We start from the raw sequence: 16130 nt of genomic DNA, 5'->3' as shown, positions 1-16130 counted from the left end.
CAGCACAACCATTTTAACACTGATAACAATAAGAAATTTTTCTTGAGCACCAAATCAGCATATTATTATGCTGGGTGAAATTATATTTTAGAATATATTAAAATAGAAAACAGTTAGGGCTGCACAATTAATCAAATTTCTAATTGTGATTACAATTATGGATGCCATCATTCAAAGGTGTACTTACAAAAACAAAAAAAAGTCCACTTAAATTATTCTGCATGCTTAAGATGTATGTTGTTTTTTTCTTTTCTTTTTACAGGTTATCTTTTCCATTGTTTTAATTTTAGTTTTAATATAACATTATAATACCATGCATATTTTTACTTTTTTTTTTTTATTTAAATAAGAAACCAAACCAATGTATAGTTGACATTTGAGGCTTAATGCAATAGAAAAGCAAGTTTTTCAGGAAGAGTGTTTTCAGCTTGTTTATTTTCATATAAAATTATGGCATGCAGTTGCTTCAAACAATGGTATAATTGGTATAAAATGGTATAAAAGCTATTCAAAATTAATTAATTAATAATTGCAATTACAATTTCAAGGGAATAATCAACAATTAATGATTTTTATCATAATCCTGCAGCCCTAATCACAATGTTATAATTTTCGATCAAATAAATGCAGCCTTGGTGAGCATATAGTACGAAACTTCTTTCAAAAACATTAAAAAAATTGGTAGTGTATCTCAGTTTCAACTTATTTCTCATAACTGCAAATGTATTTCTTATACTAGCTATTTTATATCTCACAACTGCAACTTTATGTTTCACAGCACAATTTTATATCTCACAAACTTTATTTTAAACTTTATCTCCCCTTTTTATTTTTTACTCTTGATGCAGAAACAGACTTTCATTGTCTACTCTAGAGTATATGAGATATAATATATTGCATTTTTATACATAAACTGAAACTGCATTGTTTTTCAGCACCATGTGAGTAGAAGCAATTGTGTGTACATGAGCTGCTTTATCACTTACTTTGGTTTCTCAAGTGGCTCAGGTTCGTTCCGTCCAAGGCCGACTGGACTTTTCTCTGCCTCCTCCGCTGTCATTAGATGGAGCTCTGCCTCCACTTTTCCCTGCAAGCACGACATGGTTGCAAAGTTAATGAGGTAACCCTATGCAATCATTTCAATACACCACATGCTGGCTAATTATCAAGCAGTAGTCAAACAACATTTAGATAATTGTATTAACTCACCGTGAGCTCAAATTCATCATTCTCATCTCGAGCCACAAATGGCCACCAGCCCTTCACTCTCTTCTGTTTGAAGATGGAAATGGTAGGCAGCTCATGTTCTTTGAGAACCATGTTGAGAGAGCACTGCTTGGCTGTTTTTGCCCCACGGGGAAACTTATTTAAGTCTAACTCAATCGCACCTGTGGAAATAATCACAGGCGGCATGAAAAATGTATTTTGTTATGGAATGAAACACATGAACTTTTAATTGAGCACATTATTAATGAGAATAATTCAATTATTTTTCAAATCCAATAAGTAAATGCCTAATAATATGTGTGTTTTGTCTTTTTAAATTGTGAGCATACCTAGGAAATCATCAGCAGAGAAGTGGTCAGCATCCCATACTTGAAGAGTGAGTCGTGCAGGAATCTTGTACTCTGTCTCATCCCAGGAAAACATGGATTCCTTCTTGGAGATGACTATCTTCTCCTCAGCCATGAGATAGTCAAAGGGGAAAACAAAGCGCCAGTTGAAGTTTCCCTCTCCAGTTAGAGAGTGATAATGCACGTCTGTATCCTGTTTATCCTCCTGCTGTCCTTTTAGCCAGCTGAGCAGGGAGACGATTTTCAATTGTTAGAAGTGGCACAATAATCTTTTAATATTTATACAAAAATATACAAGCATTACAAACATTACAAACCACATATGGTCATCAATGACTTCTTGTATAAGTCACGTGATAAAACATGCACAAATGTTCTTTTAAAGTGCATTTAGATATTTGTAAATGTGTGAAATGTATAGACAAGAATACTGAATAGACAACATGCATATAATAGCATTTACACGTATCAAGTTGATGCTCAATACTGGATCAGGAAACTGAACAAAATAAAAATACTACCCCGTGGTCATTGCAGTTAGATGTTATTAAAAGGTTAGTTCACCTGACAATGAAAATCCTGTCATTAATTACTCACTCTCATGTCGTTCCACACCCGTAAGCCCTTTGTTCATCTTCGGAACAGAAATTAAGATATTTTTGATAAAATCCGATGGCTCAGTGAGGCCTGCATTGACAGCAAGATAATTAACACTTTCAAATGCCCAGAAAGGTACTAAAGAAATATTGAAAACAGTTCATGTGACTACAGAGGTTCAACCTTAAAGTTATGGAGCGAAGAGAATACTTTTTTTTCTTTATTCAACAATATCTAGTGATGGGCGATTTCAAAACACTGCTTCATGAAGCTTCGAAGCTTTACGAATCTTTTGTTTCAATTCAGTGGTTCAGAGCATGAATCAAACTGCTAAAGTCACGCCCCCCAGTGGTGAACCATTGAAATTTCGAAACACTTATGATGTAACAAAGCCTCGTTTACTGAAATCAAGTGACTTTGGCAGTTTGATACACGCTCTGAACCACTGATTTGAAACAAAAGTTTTGTAAAGCTTCGAAGCTCAAAAAGTATTCTCGTCGCTTCATAACATTAAGGTTGAACCACTGTAGTCACGTGAACTGTTTTCAATATTTCTTTAGTACCTTTCTGGCCATCTGAAAGTGTTCATTATCTTTCTGTCAATGAAGGCCTCACTGAGCCATCGGATCTTATCAAAAATAACCTAATTTGTGTTCCGAAGATGAACAAAGGTCTTATGGGTGTGGAACGACATGAGGCTGAGTAACTAATGACAGAATTTTCATTTTTGGGTGAACTAACCCTTTAAACATTTTAACAAAGTCCGAATTAATACTGTACTGAAGATCACCAACGTATTAGAGTTATGTGCTTGTAACTCTTTAATAATATAATTTGAAAGAGAGTGCATGTAATTACAAACACACTCTCTGGAAATAGAAAAGAAAAATAGATGCTTGACTATGGAGATAGGATTGTAGCAATATTCCACAAAATAGATTATGATCCACAAATAAATGTAAAGATATTCATAAAAAAATAATTGTATCCACATATTAATAGAATGAGATCCACAAATATTATGTTAGGAGTTTCACAAAAATTAATTGAATTCACAAATAAATAAAATGAGATTTGCTAATAAAAAACATATTCAAAAATATGTTTTTATGTCACAAGCACAACTCTGCCTGCATTTATTTGTGAATCACCACCTGTGCATGTGTGAATTGCTTTCTGTGCATTTGTGGATCTCTTCCTGCGCATCAACAGACAACTCTAATCGTAGTTGTATATTTACATGCATTATTGTCATTGTATATGCATATGCACCATGAGTTCGTTAATCTATTCTAACCCATGCATGCCTGCATTTAAATGCCATTGGCTCATGTGATTGTACTATATATCTTAGTTGTTTTTAAGTGATATAACAGATTCTATAAACAACTGTAAGAGATCATTTTCGGCTTTCCCCGGCACTCTGCACCCACATAAAGCGAAACCGGAAGTGTATAAGCATACGCTCTCTGATCGAAAATCCAAAATGGCGGCCCGTGCAACTAGTCTGAAATATTTGGGTGATCAAGTGTTTGACTGCTGGACATTTTAGGCTATGTCATTCAATAACCTGTCACATTTAAAAAGTCTTCTCTACAAACAATGGTAACGTTAAAACGTTTAATTAATGTTTAAAATATTATTTAAGGGCCTGTTAATGCTTAATAGCTGGTTTGCTGCTCGTCGATGTTTGATTGATAAACTGAAATGCTGCTGCTATGTGACGACAGTTTAATCTATTTTGAAAACTTGCATGTTTATCACAAGGTTAAATCCAGTTAGATAAGTTAATAGAGCTATTCACTTAATTATAATGAAGTTATTATAAATTATTGAGGCTTTCTGTTCAATCTTGAATAACGTGACGCTTCCATAATGCATCTGTATTCAATATACCGTTGTTGTTCCCATAACAGAGAGTTTCTCTGGCATTTTTAAATGGTGCATAAATATAATAGTTTGGCTTGGCTTGACACACAGTCTAATGGTCTAACAAAATATAAATTTGAAACCTCTTTTTACTGTACCATTGTTTAAGAACCCTCTACTTCCTTTCTAAGCCAATGCAGGACGAGACCGCCCCGATTGTAAAGTAAAACGTGATTGGTTGTAGCGAGAGTGTGCTGCGATTGGTCAGCGCCACGTGGCCGTTATCTGATTGGCTTGAGTAGTCGGTGGGTGGAGTCGACCTATTTGTGGATTTGTCTGAGATCCTGACACTAGAATTGTTTCAGAATCCACAAATGCGTGAGGCGATTCACAAATGCGCAGCAAGAGATCCAGAAATGCGCGCAGCAATCCACAAATGCACAGAAAGGTGGTGATTCACAAATAAATGCAGGCAGAGTTGTGCTTGTGACATAAAAAAATATTTTTGAATATGTTTTTTATTAGCAAATCTCATTTTATTAATTTGTGAATTCAATTAATTTTTTTGAAACTCCTAACAAATATTTGTGGATCTCATTCTATTCATTTGTGTATATGATTATTTTTTGTGAATATCTTTACATTTATTTGTGGATCAAAATATTGCTACAATCCTATCTCCATACTTGACCTGACATCTAGTCAATTATCTGCACTTAAATTGTGAGGCTTGCATCTGCAGAGCTTACCAGTTTGAAAGAGTAGTCTGTCCCAACAGCATTACATTATATAAGGCTACTGTAGTATGTATTTCTTTGAACCATTAGTAGCCAACTATATGGATCAGATACATGCATAATTGTATGCGTAACTTTACAAAATACATATATTCAGTCCTTAAATTTTTGGTATGCAAATGCCACATGTCAGATAGGTTTTGGCATGCAAACAGACATATCTTGTGCTTTCATGCAGTATTTGATACTGTGAAAGACATCTCAGTCCCCAAGACATACTAAACAAAAATGGCTCTATAAACCAAGACCATACCAGTTATTAAATATTACATTAATTATTAATTTTATTAATATTTTTATAACAATTATCAAGGGAATTTAACTGAAAAGACAATTGAATTAATGTAAATAATATTATCAAATTAAATCAAAGGTGATAACTAAAAAGCAGCATAATTTTGAATGATATGGTCCTGTTTAACTTGGATCTGCATGGAAGGTGGTATTCGTTCACTGGTTGTGAATGGAAGGGGGAGGTACAAATTTCTGCAGGCGGTGGGCAGAGCGGTCAAGCCATGCGATTGTATCGTCTTTACCCCCTGACATAGATGTCAGACATCTTCTCTCCTGTCATGAAAGCATCGTCCTCTAGAACTACGTCATCAGTGTTCCAAATAATAACACGAAGCTCAAAGCTAGATAACAGCACAGCAATGACGTGGGGGGCAGGGAGGGGGGATAGACAAAATAACACCAAACGCAACAAGAGAGACAAACAACAAAAGGAAACAGAAACAAAAAAAACAAAACAAAAGGTAACCGATTAACCACACACTTTTCACACACCTGCCCATACCTACCCCCTCACAAATATGTCACTGGACTTTTCCCCTGTGAAGTAATCATCATCTTCCAGAATTACCTCGTCAGTATTCCATATTATCACCCTGAGCTCATATCTGGGAGATGAGTGGAGGGGAAGGAAAAGAATGGGATCATCATCTCACAACCCAAAAATGTAACTGGTTTGATTCAAATGAAAAATATTACTTAAGATTATAATTTAATATAACCAAAGTAAAAAGGTAAAAACTGCTCCGTAAAGACATGTGATTGACCTTTTTACTTCCTTAATGCAAATTCCCGGTCTTATAATTGATTCAAAATTGTCTTCGTAATCAAAACGTAATAGTCTGCTCTTCCTCTTTCCTTTTTTAAAATTTAGTCTGTGTGCACTACTGGATAATGGTATTCAATATGCAAACAGCTTTTTAGGCATCATTTTAGCAAACTCAGGTCTGGCTCTATTCTGTAGCGCTCACTTTTCACGATTCAATCCTATCCAGATTAAATCAGATTCCGCTTTACTTTTTTTTTTCCTACTAATAAACTGCACATTTTGACTTTTTGCAGTGTATGAATATCTCAGACTCAAGTAGGAGAGTTTCATAATACAGGCCTTATTAAAAATGTTCACATTCTTTAGATGATTAATATGAAAAAATAAAGGCAGATGAGAGGTGTGAAGCTGGCAAAGTATGAGAGGAAAAAGAAAAAGGGCAGTGTGTTGTATCTACAAACTCTGGGTGAGAAAGAGTGTTTTGTATCTAAGCTGTAGCTGAATCACAGTAGTACCTCTGTAGTTAAACTTATAGTAGACAATTATGAAAAACAAGTGAAGTAAAAAGACTTTCTGTACTTTGGTAATTCGCCAGTCACATCTTCATCCAAAGCTTTTAAGTCGTCCAAAGAATATTAATTGCACAAGCAGTCCAGATAACAAAGCAATCTGTTCCTTGCTTAAGGGTGTAATGAACTAAGAGTGAGAATGTGATCTAAGCATGACTGATTATTAAAGCTTCCTATCTTTGTCTCATTTTCTTCAAGGCTAAACTCAGTGATGCACATATCAAAATTACATTTTGTACCTAGAGACTTTAAAGGATTAGTTCACTTCAGAATTAAAATTTCCTGATACTTTACTCACCCCCATGTCATCCAAGATGTTTATGTCTTTCTTTCTTCAGTCGAAAAGAAATTATGGTTTTTGAGGAAAACATTCCAGGATTTTTCTCCATATAGTGAACTTCAACTGCTGCCAACGGGTTGAAGCTTCAAAGGGCTCTACATGATCCCAGTCGAGGGTCTTATCTAGCAAAATGATCTATCATTTTCTAAAAAAAATTATAAAAAATAAAAATATATACTTTTTAACCACAAATGCTCGTCTTGCACTAGCTATGCGATGCGCGACGCATTAGGTTATCACGTTGGAAAAGTCACGCTTGACGTAGGTGGAAGTACCGTGGTAGGGCGAAAAACTCAAAATCTCATTTTCTCCTTCAACTTCAAAATCCTCTGACATTGTTGTTTTACCTTTTTTTTTTGTAAAGAAAAAAGACTTTGACTTAGTCTTTGCACGTTCACTTTGTAATAACGAAATACTCTGTACTTCCGCCTATGTCATGTGTGACCTTTCCAATGTGATTACGTAATGCGTGGCGCATCGCAGAGCTAGTGCAAGAGGAGCATTTGTGGTTAAAAAAAAGTACATAATTTTTTTTTTTTTTTTTGGAAATGACTGATCGTTTCACTAGATAAGACCCTTATTTCTCGGCTGGGATTTTGTAGAGCCCTTTGAAGCTGCATTGAAACTGCTATTTGGACCTTCAACCTTAGCCTTTGAAGTCCACTACATGGAGACAAATTTTGGAATGTTTTCCTCAAAAACCTTAATTTCTTTTCAACTGAAGATAGAAAGACATAAACATCTTGAATGACATGGGGGTGAGTAAATTATCAGGAAATGTTCATTCTAAAGTGAACTAATCCTTTAAGGAAAAAACCTGTAAAAATGAATGCAACATTATGTACAAATTAAATATTAACGCTTTAACTGCATTAAGATTACAACAGTGCCAAAAGCAACAAAAGTCTCACTGATCCTGATTCAAAATGTGTTCAAAATGGTGTATAGAGTAAACTGAGACTTTGAACAGAATCATCTACCTCTTTGGTTTGCGTGGTGATATGTCAATGGCTGGTCCTGGTGCTGGTACATCCATAGGAAACATGTCCACCCACATTTCAATTCTTCCCTGCGAGTTTATGAACATTTGAGGAGTTAAAAGTTAGTTACAATTTGACAAATTGATAAACATTCTTTTTTCTTTTCAGTGACGATACATTTTTCATTTACATTCCCTCATTTATCAAGCATAAACTGCTAAAAATCATGCATCTGTTTAGTCATCCTCTGAATTTGTTACCAAAGAAAGGAAATTCAGCAAGGCCACTTGATGAACCTTGGAATATGTCCTTGGTAATAAGAGCTGTATTTTGTTGCACACGCTTGCATACCTGCTCTATGCCTGGCTTGTCGGGGTTGAGGAGCGGCCTGGTCTCCACATGCTCAGGGATGAGTTTGCAACCAACACGTGGGATCTCCTCCCAATGCCTAAGAACTGTAAGAGCCAAGTGTTCTTCTGTCTGCTTTCTCAGACCTGTAAGCCAAACAAAATGGATATCTTTTCATATATGATAGGAGAAAAAAACTACTTAAATATAAGCTCTTAAATGTCTCACCACTCTCATCCTCCATTTCTGTTGACCCCAGAAAGATGCGGTTTGCAACTTTGACCTTCCCACCAGGTCCATAGTGGGGTCCATCCAATTTACCTTCTTTGCACAACTTAGCAAGGATCTGTGTTGGTTTCTGAGGGTCCCGCCATACATTGTAACCATGGCTGGATGGATGCACAGTGAGATAGACAATATAGGACTGTCAGTTTAACAAATTTATTTAAGGCGGTTAATTATAAAGACTTTATGTTTGCCTTGGACATATAAAAAACTTGATTAAATGGATTATTCTGGGTATGGCTGTTCTCTTATCATATTTATGACATATGCAATTAATTAGATAAATTTGCTGTCACATTATGTAAAATAAAATGAATCGACTGACAACCCCAAAATGAAAATACTTTAACATGTTGTTCTATAAAGATTCGAGTAGTTCATGGTCAATGTGTTGCTCTCCTATATCAAGTAAAATAGGGGCGCAGAGAGTACTCACACAGAGTAGTTGGAAGCGATACCACACGTGGCTCTGTGTTTGCTGTAGTATCTATTCTCCAAATCAATCTTAGTCTCACCAATCAGGTCATCAGTTCCGACTAAATCCCAGTCATATACTGCCACAGTCAGCATGGACTCCATTGGGAATGTGGCCTCTATGTCAAATGACCTTAAGGGAAGGAGAGAGAGTGTGTGCTATACATGAAGTGCTTTGAAGAAATTACTATGTTCTATCTTGAGCTCAAACTAATTCATTGGTTTGGTTGGTTTACAATAGTATAGCCTACTCACTTTCCAAAGACAGGATTCAGCTGCTTGGATATATAGTTCTCCTTGTCCCGAATCTCTGACTTTCCCAATCGGATGACTATATAAGGGTCGGCTTTACCATTTATATCTGCAGGATGCAGGTCTGTGGCCTGAGAAGAGAGTCATGTTACTTTAGCTGACACGGTACAGCATTAATAACACCTACGATTCAGAGTTGAATTCACTTACTCTAATGATATAAATCCTGATGAGAACATTGATAGGGTCATTGTGAGGAATGCTTTGGAACATTCCCATGTTCGGGTCAAATCCTGCCTCCCTGGTGATCTCCTCAGACAGGGGTAGTTTATACATACAGAGGGAGCCCTGGTTCATAAGGAGACCAATTCAAATATCAAAATGGCATGTTTATACTCTAATTCTGAAACCTGATCTATACGTTATATTGTATTATATATATATATGTGTATATATTTTTACCTTGAATCTGCCCACAATTCTGTCATCATCAACCACATTGTGGTCATCATCATCTCCAGCCTTTCCTCTATACAGGTTGAAGGTGTGGAGCCAGTCCTCAAAGTTACCATACTCACACTCCAGCTCTTTATTGTACACCTGAGATAAAGGTGTTTATATTTATGTTGAAATTAGGTTAAATTGCTACAGATCACAGTTCATTTAGCTAATGTGCTCTATCAATTAAATGTTTGGGGTCTGGAATTGTTTTAATGTTTTTAAAAGAAGTTTCTTACATTCACCAAGGCTACATTTATTTGATCAGTAATATTATGAAATGAAAATATGAATTTTCAGCTGCTATTATTCCAGTCTTCAGTGTCACATGATCCTTCAGAAATGATTCTAATATGCTGATTTGGTGCACAAGTAACATTTCTTCTTATTATTACAGTTAAAAATGGTTGTGTCGCTTAATATTTTTGTGGAAGCCATGGTACTTTTTAGGATTTTTTCATGATTAGAAAATTCAAAAGGACACCATTTATTTGAAATAGACATTTTTTGACATTGAAAAAAATCTTACTGACCCCAAACTTTTGAACAGTAGTGTAAGAAGTAGTCAAGAAGATGCACTGACCATAAGTTCGTCAACTTTTGGTTTTGGAGGTCGTTTTTCTGTGCCATCATGGTTCTTCTTTTTGTCCTTGGAGCTCTTCTTGTCTTTGCTCTTCTCCTTGGGTTTGGTCCCTTTCATAGGAAATTCATCAGCTTTGATCTCTGAGGTTAGGGGTGAATGGACAGGTACAGGTGGAAATGAGAAACGGATGAGCACGACACCTACGAGGCCAATTTGAATGGGCGTTTGTAATGAACAATGATGTTTTCAAGCCATGAGAGCTATTTTAAAAACCCAAACTAACATGGATTATGTATCATTTACAAGATGGATCTCGTCATTAAAAACATTAATTAAATACACTACTCTTCATTCATACATTAAAATTCAGTTGAATTACATGTAATATGTGGAAAAATTTGATCCCAAAGTGGAGATTTTTTATAGTTTCTAAACGTTTCATGGCATGAAAAAAAGATAAATACAAATGGTTTTATGTGATGACTACAACGGTGATGGATATGGGATGACAGTGCTCATCAGAACTTGTTCCTAACCAGGACGTTAGCTCTATTCTGGAGCACAACACCTGGTCCATGCTAAAAGTGCTGTGGTTACCTGCACTCTCTGCTGCTATCTCCAAATCTTCTCTTTCCTCTGCCTCTGCCAAAGCGGCCTCCTGGACTCTGAGATTCTGTATTCACAGAAAGTATATTTCAGTATATATATATACAGTATTTATCAAATGTAAAGGATCTTTACAAAGTTGAAATGAAAAGAAAGTTCCTTCCACCTCCATCATAGTCTCTATTGAAGCAAAATATTTGGACCACCAGTCCAACATGCTCTCATCTTGCTCCTCTTCCTCCAGGTCTTCTCCCTTCTTTTTCTTCTTCTTCTTTTTCTCTTTCTCCTTTTCATCTTCGTTCTGTTTGCGCAAAGAATGATTATCGATGTTTATTTGATAATAAATGTTACGTGTTTACGTTGTTAATCCAATGTAATGAAAATTAAATCTAAAACATTTAAATCTGTCTAAACCAAACCAAGACTTACCAAGTCAACTTTAACAACAGCATCGGTGGTCTACAAGGACAGGGCCACACAAAACATACATCAAATACAGACAACCACAATAGATTCTACAATAGCATACTAGCATACACATCACATGGCCGTTGTTAAAGTCACCATGAAATCTTGAAATTCATTTTTATGGAATATTGCAATATTTATTATAAATTATTTATTGTGCACATTATTGTTATTTTTTTATTTTTTATTTATGTGCCCTTGTAATCTTTAAATAAAATAAATTCCCTCCCCTTGCAATGACATCCTTTCTCTGATGATGTGTTTACTGGTGCGAGGACGGGGCAACCTGTCACTCACATGAGATCGCAGTAATAGCAAACAATCCAATCAATTCCAGATGGAAAAAACTCAAGTCCCGTACTACATTTTTTCTTGTTCAAGAAGCCGTTTCACTCGGATATACATCACAATAGGGAAAAAAAGACTATTTCCTATTCCGCAATTTCCATTTCATGTCGACTTTAAAATGGGACACTAACCTTAAAGCAGTCAAACAAACAGAACCACAGTAGTACAAAAATACACCAAGACGAGCAGTTTTCTAAACTATAACAGCATGGCACATCTACTTACAGCATCAATCTTGACAACTGTGTCCATCTTCTTAATGTTGGGTTCAGGGTCCATATTGACCACAATATCACCTGAGGGATGAGAAATGGGACGGGAGTGGGGACGGGAATGAGATGTCCCATTGGTGAGAGCCATGTAGCCATTGGCCAGTCTAGCTGGTGTGGGTAGGGTCATAAGATTTAGCAACCAATGACCCAAGACCAGCACCAGGACAGAAAGGTTAAGACCCATGAAGAGGGAAAGGAAGAAGGAATAGAGAAAAGGAATGAAAAGTCAGAAAAGCTAGAAAAAGAAATAGTCTGTACAAAGAAATCAAAATAAAAGTTTTCTTATATACACACTACCATTCAAAAGTTTAAGGTTGGTAAGATTTTTTTTTAAATGTTTTTAAAAGCAGTCTCTTACAGTAAAAAAATAAAATAAAAATAAAAAAATACAGTAAAACAGCAATATTGTGAAAAATTATTACAATTTAAAATAACTATAATTTTCTTTTGATATTTTAATATATGAAATTTATTGATGCATGATGCAAAGATCAGCAGCCATTACTCCAGTGTCATATGATCACCAGAAATCATTCTAATATGCTGATTTGCTGCTCAAGAAATATTTCTTATTCTTATCAATGTTTAAAATAGTTGTGCTACTTAACATTTTGTGGAAACTTTAATGATATTTTTCAGAATTCTTTGATGAACAGAAGAGCAGCATTTTTTAAAGTGAAATCTTTTGCAACATTTAAATGTCTTTACTCTCAGTTTTGAACAATTTATTGCATCCTTGCTGAATAAAAGTATTGTCTTTCTTTCATTAAAAAAAAAAAATCTTATCGACCCTAAATGTTCGAACCATACTGTAAGCAATTTTAAGCGAATCACTTGATATATAATTTAGGGTTGTACAGTATAGGGTGCTAAATATAACCATGGTAAAATATCATAATTTGATGCAAAGCACAAAAGTTCATGCACTGACGAGTGAAATTTGACCAGCTTTACATTATATGTGACTTCATAAATAAAATCAGTTGGCATGTTTAACAAATGTTAAGTAATTTGTCATCTTTGCATGCTAGAATTTAATTATCATTATCAACAATTTTTTTTATACAAATATGAATTAGAAAATCATTGAGAAAGTTATATTATATCACATTGTTATACTTAATTATTACAGATTTACAGTGAGTATATGTGTATATGACAGGTACCTGTGTGAGCCCAGTTATTAGTAGTCTTGTCTGGGGTGCTGTAGATGAACTTGCGAAGGCTGGTCACAGCATGAGACCCCACCAAGGTGTATCGTCCGAATGCCCTACAGTCCACCACCCGAATATTGAGTGGTGGATGGAGTAGCTCATTTTCTGGCAGATCCTGCAGCACAAGATTACTTGAGTTAACTTTTTATATCAAAAATAAAGTGGAGAAAGATTTTTTTCCATATAGGCTATACATTTTCTCACCACTTCAAACCACTTGACTAATGTGCTGAAGTTTGGATTCTTCTTGTAGTTCTGAATGAGGGCTGACTGAACTCCTTTCCCTGCACACTCAATGTCCACACGAGGCCTGTCCACCTGTGCCAGGTTGATTCTTTTAAGGTCCCTCAGACCCCAAAACAGGACCTGGAGAGAAACAAAGACCGTGAGTTCAACATTACTGATGCAAATTGTTAAAGGGATAGTTCACCTGATGCAAATTGTTAAAGGGATAGTGCCCTGCACATCTGGTTAATGAGGTCAAAAAATGCATTCTGATGACGGAAGTGATCTCTCGCACTTTGCTTCAATGAATGCGAGACATCACTTCCATTGTCAGAGCGCGTTCAGACCTCACTAACCGGATGTGGAGGGCAGTTGGACATAGTGGTGTTTTAGAGGTAAAAAATGATATAAATTCTGTTCGGTTTCTCACACAAACTGATCATTTCGTGTCTTAGGACATCAATGTGTCGTCACGAGCCGTAGGGTTTAATTTTGATTTGTCTGTGCATGTTTATTTTTACTCTTATAGATGAAGTTCCCATTGACATGCATTATTTGACTGACAGACCGCAACGGTTGGAGTTAAAAATCATAATTTGTGTTCAACTGAAGAAACAAAGTCACCTACATCTTGGATGCCCTGGGGGTAAGCAGATAAACATCAAATTTTCATTTTTGGGTGAACTATCCCTTTAAGAATCTTTTTTTGGCTTTCTATGGCTGTTTTCACCTCTATGCGATATCTGCTGAGAACTGGTCGTATGCCCAATGGAACAGGCAGAATGGGCCCGCGGTCAGAATCAGTTGGACCATCAATTGGAGGAAGTGCTGCCCGCCCTGCTGGACCAATCTGTGGATAAACAAATATTTAAGTATGAAAATATATAACCCATTAACTGATGAAATAATAAAGTAATTACTAAATAATAGTAATACTGATTAAATCCTCATTTAAAAAACCCCCCAAAAAACTCATGCCTTGTAAAACAGGAAAAGCAAAAGCACAGCAATAGCAAAGAGGATGAAGTCACTTAGACAAGAATAGAAAACAAAGAAAAGAATTAAAGAGGGGAAAGTGTTATTTTGTTTATTGCACCTTGATCTGAGGCACAGCAAAGTCATGGACAGCAATAAGAGCTCTTCTGATCTCCTCATCATCATAAGGAATCTGTCAAAGTTTCCATGCAAGAGTAAAGCAGAAAGATAGCACAGAGGATTGCGGAAAAATGTGATGGGAAATGACAAAAAGATCAAGAATCAAAGACAAGTGGGAGGAAAAGTGACAGAGTGATCTGCTATTTAAGCAACATTTACTGTATGAATAGATAGGCTAAGCATTGACTGAGAGTCCACTCAAGATTGGAGTATGCAAATGTTGATCACAACCACTGTGTACCAGCCATACCTGCAGTAGTTCAAAAGCAGCTAACAGATCTCCTGCAGTGCAGTTCCCTCTGTAGATCTGATAGTACTCCAGCTGGGGGGGAAACCGCGGGGGCCCGTAGTGTTCATCAACCATCTTAGTTAGTGGCTTTGCAAAAGTTCGCCCAATGAACTCGGCTTTCCCCTGAATGCCACACACACACACACAAAAAAAAAAGCCAGTTGCACTACCGCCTCTGAACACCAGGGGTCAGTGTGGCCACATTCCTTGTAAAAATAACTTTCACATCATGGATACTGTATTGCTGGGGCTTTAAAATCAAACTTTAGTTGTCAATTATAAATATTTTGGTTAAATGCTGAACATAAAGGTTTGCATTCACAAAAGTCAAATTCTGCTTTTGTTTGGTTTCTTTATCTATGCTCAATCACTCTCTAAATGTTAAAAAAGCATAATTTATATTATACCTGACCTTGGCCCTTAGCTGTCAATGAAATAAACCACAGCAATAATTACTACAAACTACGGTAGAGACTACAACTACAAAGAAACATCCAGTTGTTAACCCCCTGAACTGTCACAACCAAAGGAATGCAAGAGGTAGTTTATCGCCACAGGAAATTGCGTTTTTATCACCAAGTAAAGTAAGGGAAATGGCGAGAAGAAAGATTCGATCTAGTTTCTGGGACAGACTCCCAAACAGTCCTACTTCTTGCATGCCTTGTTGAATTCAGCTATCTATGCAAACACAGACTGACAGTAGTGTTGAAATATGTTCACACTCTACTTAGCCAAAACGCCGTCCAACAAAAGGGCAGGACCAGAAGATTTTAAACAGGAAGAAACATCAAGTCAGGACAATAGAGCACATTTTCACACACTCTTAATGTGATGCATACATGGGGGGGGGGTTATGTCAGATTTGTTTAGTGAACTAGCAAACAATGACATTTTTTATTTGTGGCTATAAGACTTATATAAACTTACCACAGTGTCTTGGTCGTACAGTTCAATGACTATGATCGGAGGGTCGTCACGGAGTTCACCGGCCTCACCGTAAAGTTCAACATTATCAAATACGAGCAACTGATCCCATGTAGGACAGAGAGTCTCACTGAGGACCTGAAATATATCACATACACATTCATGGATGATTCATCAGTTAGGAGAACCTTTCTGTCCTTTAAAAACAAAACAAAAATGTAATTCTAAAATTAAAGGTCAGGATATAATATCTTTAGACTAGTTAAATGTGTCTATTTAATGACTTTTTCCTCATTTAAAGAGTAATTTGATTATTAAGTTTGACATTTGTGTACAAAGTATTAAAGGTGCCCAAGAATGCTTTTTCACAAGATGTAATATAAGTCTAAGGTGTCCCCTGAAT

General features: G+C 36.0%; 1 protein-coding gene across 17 annotated transcripts in view; it reads right to left on the bottom strand.

Moving 5' to 3' along the window:
• Nucleotides 1-16130, bottom strand: part of otofa (otoferlin a) — a 93476-nt gene that overhangs the window by 5300 nt on the left and 72046 nt on the right. For 4 of the 17 annotated variants that reach the window (XM_048206860.1, XM_048206852.1, XM_048206848.1 and 1 more), the window contains exons 25-46: nucleotides 15731-15865; nucleotides 14765-14926; nucleotides 14456-14527; nucleotides 14090-14209; nucleotides 13339-13500; nucleotides 13087-13249; nucleotides 11874-12028; nucleotides 11262-11291; nucleotides 10999-11133; nucleotides 10824-10899; nucleotides 10227-10366; nucleotides 9608-9745; nucleotides 9356-9493; nucleotides 9149-9276; nucleotides 8856-9026; nucleotides 8363-8523; nucleotides 8138-8280; nucleotides 7787-7875; nucleotides 5638-5736; nucleotides 1557-1798; nucleotides 1210-1388; nucleotides 987-1087 (exon numbers count right to left, since the gene is read on the bottom strand). In XM_048206860.1, coding sequence (XP_048062817.1) covers nucleotides 987-1087; nucleotides 1210-1388; nucleotides 1557-1798; nucleotides 5638-5736; nucleotides 7787-7875; nucleotides 8138-8280; nucleotides 8363-8523; nucleotides 8856-9026; nucleotides 9149-9276; nucleotides 9356-9493; nucleotides 9608-9745; nucleotides 10227-10366; nucleotides 10824-10899; nucleotides 10999-11133; nucleotides 11262-11291; nucleotides 11874-12028; nucleotides 13087-13249; nucleotides 13339-13500; nucleotides 14090-14209; nucleotides 14456-14527; nucleotides 14765-14926; nucleotides 15731-15865 — 2939 coding nt within the window. Of the gene's footprint in view, nucleotides 1-986; nucleotides 1088-1209; nucleotides 1389-1556; nucleotides 1799-5373; nucleotides 5473-5623; nucleotides 5737-7786; nucleotides 7876-8137; nucleotides 8281-8362; nucleotides 8524-8855; nucleotides 9027-9148; nucleotides 9277-9355; nucleotides 9494-9607; nucleotides 9746-10226; nucleotides 10367-10823; nucleotides 10900-10998; nucleotides 11134-11261; nucleotides 11292-11873; nucleotides 12029-13086; nucleotides 13250-13338; nucleotides 13501-14089; nucleotides 14210-14455; nucleotides 14528-14764; nucleotides 14927-15730; nucleotides 15866-16130 lie in introns of those variants that run through there. The other 13 variants (XM_048206856.1, XM_048206862.1, XM_048206863.1 and 10 more) reach the window with 8 other exon arrangements.

This window comes from Megalobrama amblycephala, linkage group LG11 (assembly GCF_018812025.1).
Source record: "Megalobrama amblycephala isolate DHTTF-2021 linkage group LG11, ASM1881202v1, whole genome shotgun sequence".
NCBI lineage: Eukaryota > Metazoa > Chordata > Actinopteri > Cypriniformes > Xenocyprididae > Megalobrama > Megalobrama amblycephala.
This window is presented reverse-complemented; position numbering and strand designations above follow the sequence as displayed.